This window comes from Lolium perenne, chromosome 3, assembly GCF_019359855.2.
Source record: "Lolium perenne isolate Kyuss_39 chromosome 3, Kyuss_2.0, whole genome shotgun sequence".
Classification (NCBI taxonomy): domain Eukaryota; kingdom Viridiplantae; phylum Streptophyta; class Magnoliopsida; order Poales; family Poaceae; genus Lolium; species Lolium perenne.
The window spans coordinates 310,366,596-310,375,813 of record NC_067246.2 but is presented as its reverse complement, the minus strand read 5'-3'; the positions used below and the strand labels follow the sequence as shown (position 1 = coordinate 310,375,813).

Below are 9,218 nucleotides of genomic sequence, written 5' to 3'. Positions count from 1 at the left end.
CTTGGGGATACCCCCCGTGGTTCATCCCTGCATATTTCAAGAAGACTCAAGCATCTAAGCTTGGGGATGCCCAAGGCATCCCCTTCTTCATCAACAACTTATCAGGTCACCTGTAGTGAAACTATATTTTTATTCGGTCACATATTATGTGCTTTACTTGGAGCGTTTGTGTGCTTTTATTTTTGTTTGTGTTTGAATAAAATCGGATCCTAGCAATCCTTGTGTGGGAGAGAGACACGCTCCGCTTTTTCATATGAACACTGGAGTTTTTCGTTTTACTTTTAATGTTCATGGCGAAAGTTGGAAGCTACTGCATTTATTGCTATTTGGTTGAAAACAGAAAATGCTTCATGTGGTAATTGGTATATTGTTTTTGAATAATTTGATACTTTTCAATTGTGTTGAGCTCTCAAGTAGATCATGTTTAAGCTCTTGCATCATGTAGTTTAAACCTATTAGTGGAGAACTACCGTAGAGCTTGTTGAAATTTGGTTTGCATGATTGGTCTCTCTAAGGTCTAGATATTTTCTGGTAAAAGTGTTTGAGCAACAAGGAAGATAGTGTAGAGTCTTATAATGCTTGCAATATGTTCTTATGTAAGTTTTGCTGTACCGGTTCATACTTGTGTTTGCTTCAAACAACCTTGCTAGCCAAATCCTTGTACTGAGAGGGAATGCTTCTCGTGCATCCAAAACCTTGAGCCAAAAAACTATGCCATGTGTGTCCATCATAACTACCTACTATGTTGTATTTTTCTGCCATTCCAAGTAAATTGCTTGCGTGCTACCTTTAAAACCTTTCAAAAATTCATTCCTTGTTTTTGCAATACATAGCTCAGGGAAAGTAGCCTAAAAAACTATTGTGGTAAGGAATATGTCGCTTATGTATCTTAGTTCTTATAAGTTGCTTGTTGAGCTGTAACCATGTTATCTGGGGACGCCATCAACCTGTCACACCTTTGTTGAATATCATGTGAGTTGCTATGCATGTTCGTCTTGTTTGAAGTAAGGGAGATTTTCCATGAGTTGAAATGGTTTGAGTATGCATATTGTTAGAGAAGAACATTGGGCCGCCAACCAAAGCCATGTATCATGGTGGAAGTTTCAGCTTGGACATTAATCCTCGAATCTCTTATGAGAATATTATCTGTTGTTGAATGCTTAAAGCATAAAAGATGAGTCCACTATCTGTTTTCTATGTTGTCCCGGTATGGATGTCCTCAAGTTGATATCTATCATAATCGAGAAATCAAATGCGATTTATCTCCTTGGACCTTTGTACAGATGGCATAGAGGTACCCCTTTGTGACACTTGGTTGAAACATATGTAATACGATGATAATCCATGGAAATCCGAGCTAATTAGGACAAGGTGCGGGCACTATCAGTATTCGATGCATTGGGCTTGCAACTTATAGGAAGTTTTATACATAACCCATATGAATTATTACTACCGTTGACACAATTGTTTCCATGCTTTCAAAATAAAAAGCTCTAGCACATGAGTAATCCCTGCTTCCCTCTGTGAAGGGCCTTTCTCTTACTTTATGTTGAGTCAGTTTACCTACTTCCTTCTATCTTAGAAGCAAACACTTGTGTCAACTGCGTGCATTGATTCTTACATACTTGCTTATTTGCACTCATCGTATTACTTTGTGTTGACAATTATCCATGAGATATACATGTTGAAAGTTGAAAGCAACTGCTGAAACTTAAATCTTCCTTTGTGTTGCTTTAAAACCTTCTATTAAGAATCTATTGCTTTATGAGTTAACTCCTATGCAAGACTTTTTGATGCTTGTATTGAAAGTACTATTCATGAAAAGTCTTTGCTATATGATTCAGTTGTTTAGTCATTATCTATTTGTTAACAAACTATAGACCATTGCATTGAGTCACTTCATTCATCTCATATGCTTTACAATAGTATTGATCAAGATCATGTTGGTAGCATGTCACTTCAGAAATTATTCTTTTTATCGTTTACCTACTCGAGTGCGAGTAGGAACTAAGCTTGGGGATGCTTGATACGTCTCAAATGTATCTATAATTTCTTATGTTCCATGCTAGTTTTATGACAATACCTACATGTTTTATTCATACTTTATATCATTTTTATGAATTTTCCGGTACTAACCTATTAACAAGATGCCGAAGCGCCAGTTCCTGTTTTCTGCTGTTTTTGGTTTCAGAAATCTTACACAGGAAATATTCTTGGAATTGGACGAAACAAAAGCCCACGGCTCTATTTTCCACGGAGGATTCCAGAGTTACTGGCTTGGTTAGGAGTTACGAGTTTGCAATAGCACCCTAGCATGCTGCCCTAGCGAGCTCTTCTATGGACATGTCTTCTCTGTGTTCGAGGACACGTCCTTCTCTGGGATCCGGCACGATGCGATAGCGCACTCATTGCAGGGTCTCCGGATTTGACGGGCCTGGAATTCCAGCGTCGGGTGGAGTTGCTTCTGCGTCAGTTCCTTGCTCCAGCCTAGTTAGGGTCACGAGGACCTCCTTTGGCGGGTGGATTCTGCCTCAGCTTTCTCCTCGTCCTCTAACTCCTTCATAACACGGTTGTATTCCTCTGTGTCCATGGAGAACGCATCGTCAGATAGTGGGCTTAGGTTTTCAAGTATCGACTCTTCTTTGTCTCCGGCATCATCTTGCTGATCTGGAGCATTGTTGTCTCTGGCAACCTCTTGCTGATCCGGAGTATCGTTGTTTCCGGCAGCCTCAACCTACTAGCTCCATCCTGAGGAGGGGCGGTTCCTACGGTATGTGCGAGGAAGTGCACGAAGTGGCACCTTTGTTTCTCTAACACCTGGGAGACTGATACATTTCAAACGTATCTATAATTTCTTATGTTCCATGCTAGTTTTATGACAATACCTACATATTTTATTCATACTTTATATCATTTTTATGCATTTTCCGGTAGTAACCTATTAACAAGATGCCGAAGCGCCAGTTCCTATTTTCTGCTGTTTTTGGTTTCAGAAATCTTACACACGAAATATTCTCGGAATTGGACGAAACAAAAGCCCACGGCTCTATTTTCCACGGAGGATTCCAGAACATCGAAGAAGAGTCGGAGAGGGCCAGCAGAGGGGCCACTCCATAGGGCGGGGCGGCCAGGCCCCCTGTCGCGCCTAGGTATGGGGAGCCCACCCCCTGGCTCCCCCGACGCTGCCTCTTTGCCTATATATTCCTTCGTATCGGAAAACCCTAGTACCGAGAGCCAAAATACGAGAAAAGTTACTGAGACGCCGCCGCCGTCAATCCCATCTCGGGGGATTCTGGAGATCTCCTCCGGCACCCTACCGGGGAGGGGAATCATCACCGGAGGGCTCTACATCACCATGCCCGCCTCCGGACTGATGCGTGAGTAGTTCATCCTTGGACTATGGGTCCATAGTAGTAGCTAGATGGTTGTCTTCTCCTATTATGCCATCATATTTAGATCTTTTGAGCTGCCTATCATGATCAAGATTATCTATTTGTAATGCTACATGTTGTGTTTGTTGGGATCCGATGAATATGGAATACTATGTCAAGTTGATTATCAATCTATCATATATGTGCTGTTTATGATCTTGCATGCTCACCGTTGCTAGTAGAGGCTCTGGCCAAGTTGATACTTGTAACTCCAAGAGGGGGTATTTATGCTAGATAGTGGGTTCATGCCTCCATTGAATCTGGGACAGTGACAGGAAGTTCTAAGGTTGTGGATATGCTGTTCCCACTAGGGATAAAACATCAATGCTTTGTCTAAGGATATATGTATTGTTTACATTACGCACAGTACTTAATGCAATTGTCTGTTGTTTGTAACTTAATACTGGAAGGGGTGCGGATGCTAACCCGAAGGTGGACTTTTTAGGCATAGATGCATGCTGGATAGCGGTCTATGTTCTTTGTCGTAATGCCCTAAGTAAATCTCATAGTAGTCATCATGATATGTATGTGCGTTGTTCTGCCCTCTCTATTTGTCAATTGCCCAACTGTAATTTGTTCACCCAACATGTTATTTATCTTATTTGAGAGACACCACTAGTGAACTGTGGACCCCGGTCCATTCTTTTACATCTGAAATACAACCTACTGCAATCATTGTTCTCTGTTGTTCTTTGCAAGCAAACATCATTCTCCACACCATACATTTAATCCTTTGTTTACAGCAAGCCGGTGAGATTGACAACCTCACTGTTAAGTTGGGGCAAAGTATCTTGATTGTGTTGTGCAGGTTCCACGTTGGCGCCGGAATCCCTGGTGTTGCGCCGCACTACACTCCTTCACCAACAACCTTCACGTGGCCTTATCTCCTACTGGTTCGATAAACCTTGGTTTCTTAGCAAGGGAAAACTTGCTGTTGTACGCATCACACCTTCCTCTTGGGGTTCCCAACGGACGTGTGCTTTACCGTCACAAGAAGCTACTTTCTGGCACCGTTGCAAGCCCTCTCACGCGCAGCAGAGACCCATGCAGATATGCATTGGTCTTCCACCGTTATTTCCTGCTCAGGGCCGGAACGGGTGGGCTTTGAAATTTCTAGATCTAAGACGGAATCTTCCTTAGGAAGTTCCTGCGACTCAGATCGGATCTTTGCGACTGCGTCCTGCTCAGCGGCTGTCCCGTCAGCGTGACTTACCAGGGCGTTTCCATCGGAATCGACGGTCTCGCCGATGAAGATGTGAATACCGCCGATTGGGATGATGGAGAGCTTGACGGGGTCGGTCGTAGCCGGAATCCAGCACTCATCCTAGGGGACGATCGGAAAGTTCCCGACGACGCCCCACAACGATGGAGTCGTTGAAGCTTCCCATGGCGGAACCCTCCCGGTTCCGGCCTTCAGACGCCGCTGGCCCCACGGTGGGCGCCAACTTTCGTTGCCTATTCGACGGTACCTCGGAGGAGGGGTCCTCACGAGGGGGAGAAGAAGTAGGAGCCATCGGGGGGAGAGTCCTCGGGACGGTGGTACGCATTTTACCCAGCTTCGGAACACCTGCACGGTGACAGGGCCTACTGGTGCTTGTCTGGAATTATCTGGGCGCTTCGCGTTGTTACAATGAGTTGTGGTTGTTCCTCTAGGGCTCTCGGGATCCAGCTTATAAAGGCGTCAGGATCTAGGGTTTGCACGGAGAGTCCTAGCTGGAATACAACTTGCCTAACTATGGAATATTACATTGCCGTGCACACCAAGGATCCGACTTTTCTTATACGCCATACTGGATCCGGCTACCCCTGATGGGCCAGCCCTGATTCGACTTCCATGGTTGGTTGGTGGATCCGGCTCCTTGTTCCTGGGCTGGACTTCATCCATCTTGATCTACAGCAACTGGGCCGTCCGATGGGCCAGACGCCACCATCACCGTCTATGGACCACCCGGGCTTGCTGGATCTAGCCACCATCGATGGTACACCCATGAAGTATACTCACAATAAGTGGATATCATTATTTCTTAAACTTATATGTTTTTAAGTGAATATGTGTATTTACTAAATGAAACACGAGTCTGAAACCACTTGCCACATTCAAAGAATTTTAGAATGGAGAAGGATATTAAATTTACAAGAAAACCAAGTCTTTGTGATTTGATCAAAGTGACAAAGTTTTAAGTTATGTTTTCTGCACATAGATTTGTGAAAGATGTTCCACCAATTGCAAGGCTTGGAATATATTAATGTGTTGTATATATGAAGTACTGTAATCATACTCTATTGAATAAAGTATGGTCTAAACTATCTCTTACTGTGTTTCCAATATTATTTAGAGTTGGCATTTAAAGAAGAGAAAAAACTCATGTTAAATAAGAAAACCATCTAAAATTCATGAAAATTTTGAGTCACGGAATAATTCAAAATTAAGATGGATAAGTCTTTTTAATTTTTTCTTAGTAGCTATGAATACATCTTCCTGAAAACCAAAGAGGCAAAAGTTTATGTCTCAGCCAGAGCAACCATGCCTAGGGTCCGAGACAAAACACAGTGACCCTCAGTCGGTCGCTGATCTGATCTCTAGGAAAGCCTTGCTCATATGTGGGAGATCGATCTAGGGCGCTCCAATTTGATGACGGGGACCCAAAGCTAAACCATAGCTCCTCCGTGGGACAACCACTTTCTATGGCGGCAAGGCAAGGGCAACGACGGGCTTTGGAGAGAGAGACGAGGAGTCGAAGGTGAGATCGAAAATTGGGAAGGAGATAACAGAAGAGAACATGGGAGATAAGGTCAATGACGACGAAATATAATCCAAAATGAACAACGAAAATATCTAACAGGGTGGACCCAAAGAAAGATAATGGGACGGGATATGCAAGCTCAAACATTTTCCTCCGAATTCAAACACTTCAAGTCGTGTTCAGACAAATTTAACAAAAAAAAACCTCTAGACTAGTGATATCACTGCTGGGAAAAGGATTATAGCCGCAACTCCTCGCATGGCAGGAAAATGTGAGTCCGCCGGTCGTAACCAAGTACTGGACATCATTATTTTGTAAACTTCATTGTTTATTTAAGTGAATATGTGTAGTTACTAAATGAAACACAAGTCCAAAACCACTTACCAGGTTCAGAGAATTTTCGAATGGAGAAGGATATTAAATTTACAAGAAAACCGAGTCTCTTGATTTGATCAAAGTGTTAAGTTATGTTTTCTGCGTATAGACCTGTGAAAGATGTTCCACCAATTGCAATGCTTGGAATATATCAATGTGTTGTATATATGAAGTATTATAATCATACTCTATTGTATAAAGTATGATCTAAACTATCTCTTACAGTGTTACCAATATTATTTAGATTTAGCATTTAAAGAAGAGCAAACACTCATGTTGTTACATAAGAAAACCATCTAAATTTCATGAAAATTTTGAGTTACGAAATAATTCAAAATTAAGATGACTAAGTCTTTTTAATGTATTCTTAGTAGCTACGAATACATATTTCTCAAAACCAAAAAGGCAAAAGTTTATGTCTCAGCCAGAGCAACCATGCCTGGGTGCGAGAAAAACACACGGACCCTTAGTCGGTCGCCGATCTGATCTCCAGGAAAGCCTTGCTCCTCTATGGGAGATCGATCTAGGACGCTCCAATTTGGTGACGAGGACCCAAGCTAAACCTTAGCTCCTCCGTGGGACAAACACTTTCTATGGCGGCAAGGCAAGGGCAACAACGGGCTCTATTTGGAGATAAATAGAGAGAGAGACGAGGAGCCGGAGCTGAGATAGAAAATTGAGGAAGGAGATAACAAACGAGAACATGGGAGATACGACGAAATATAATTTAATACAGAAAGGAACAACAGAAATACCTAACAAGGTGAACCCAAAAAAGATAACTGGACGGGATATGCGAGTTTAAACGTTTTCCTCCGAATTCAAACACTTCAACTCGTACTCAAACAAATTTAATAAAATAAAACCTCTAGACTACTGAACACGTGACAGTATCACAGTAATAAATGTTGTGAGCAATTACGAAAGCAAGGTGGTATCATGCTGCCATACCGGACGGTGACCTCCTCGAAATCGAAAAGATAAAAAGGGAAAAGATGCAGCACGTCAGTTCAGTTTTCAGGTTCCGTTCTTGCATCATTTTCCGTTTCTCGGGACTGGAAGCCACGACGTGAGAAGTCCCGGAGAATGAATTCGGCGGCCACACACACCGGCCGGTGACGCCGCCGCCGTGTTGTTGGGCCGCCATGTCAGGCAATGGATAACACCGGTGGCCGATGCAGCCATGACTCGGCGGGCGGAGGACGCGTGCAGCTTTTCTTTTCTTAACCCGCCTTGCCCTATCCGGAATGCCCATCCCTCGTTCCATTCTGTAGAGCCATTTGTGTCAGTCTTTCTCGCTGACTGTGGTTCCCGCACTGCTTGGTCCCGCTTGTCTGTGTCGTAACAGGCTGAAGCTTCGGTGTCTTCAAGTTCGTTAGGCGCCGTGCGTAGACTGTTACGCTGACCAGGCCCCAAACTGATGCGTGATCCACTGGGCCGTGCGTGGGGCCTATAAAGCTCTTTTCCCCCTCGCGCTCGTCATCCGTTGCCTCCTCATTCCTTCTCTCTCGATCGCGCGCGCTCCTCTGCTCTCCTCGCTCCTCGTCGCTAACACAAGATCATGCAGACGCCTACCACACGCAAGCTCGCCATGAACGAGACCACCGGCCACGGTGGCCACGGCGACCACGACGCGCGGCTGATCCGCGACCTCTGCACGCTGCTCGTCACCATCATCGCCCCCGTCGCGGCGGCGTCGGCTCCGCCGGACACGCGCAGGCCCGTTGCCCCCGGGCGCCCGCTGGGCGGCATGTCGCCGGCGGCCGCGGCCTCGATGCTCCTCGGCGCGTCCATGGCGCTCATGCTCTGCGGCTCGGTCACCTTCGCCATCGGCTTCCTCCTCATGCCCTGGGTCGCCGGCGTCGCCCTGCTCTTCGGCTTCGCGGGCGTCGTCTCCACCCTATCCTCCGGCCTCCTCCCCTCCCCCACCAAGCTGCAACCGTTGGCTGCCCCACCGCCGCAGACGCAAGGCCGGATCCGCCCGTCTCCGGTCAGCCCTCGCCCTGCTACGGATAAGCTCGTGGCGTGGCGCTGATCTGGTCACTGAATCCACTACGGAGGTAGTACTTAATTAGTTTTTATTACTTACTCTTTCTTTAGGCCGGGTTATCCATCCCCGTGTGAAAAATTGCTCCGCCTTTTTGTTGTTGTAATGTTTCATTCGCTCAAAAAAAGTCGCAACAGATACTGATTAGGAGATCGAGTACTACCGACGGAAGCAAACGATTGTGATTTGTTTCGTTTCTTTCCGTCACACAAGAGTGTTATGTACGTGCAGCAACGTAACTGAGGGCAACGTGCCCGGCCTGCTTCTTTCGATAACCCGAAATAAACTGCGACATCTGTCTGGCTCGGAATTTTTGCACCGTATAGTGTACAACTTTGCCACGGCAGCTTAACTTGTGTACGAGTACAAGCGTGGCTTGGTCTGGATTGGTCGCCATGAGCCCATCACCCATGTGTATATCGGAGACTGAAGATGATGTTGATTGAGTGTGCGCTTTACCTGCCCGGGTTCAGGCTGGGCGATTGCGTGTAAAAGTGCTTCGTATTAAGATACGGGCACTTCAATCAACTCGTGTGCTCGTTTTCACATGATTAGGGGAGCTTTCGCTTTCTCGCGTCATTGCGACCTCGCTAACTGTAGCACCAATCAGTGATCACGAAT

The 9,218-nt window shown here is 45.2% G+C and overlaps 1 protein-coding gene across 1 annotated transcript; it reads left to right on the top strand.

Annotated features, from left to right (window-relative positions):
- Positions 1-8,019: 8,019 nt before the first annotated feature.
- LOC127345416 (uncharacterized) lies at positions 8,020-8,915 on the top strand. Its single transcript, XM_051371893.2, has one exon. The coding sequence runs from the start codon at positions 8,112-8,114 to the stop codon at positions 8,583-8,585; it is 474 nt and encodes a 157-aa protein (XP_051227853.1). The 5' UTR covers positions 8,020-8,111; the 3' UTR covers positions 8,586-8,915.
- Positions 8,916-9,218: the final 303 nt, after the last annotated feature.

What these genes read in the sequence shown, in the direction of transcription:
- LOC127345416 (XM_051371893.2), top strand. Translation starts at nt 8,112, where the DNA reads ATGCAGACGCCTACCACACGCAAGCTCGCCATGAACGAGACCACCGGC.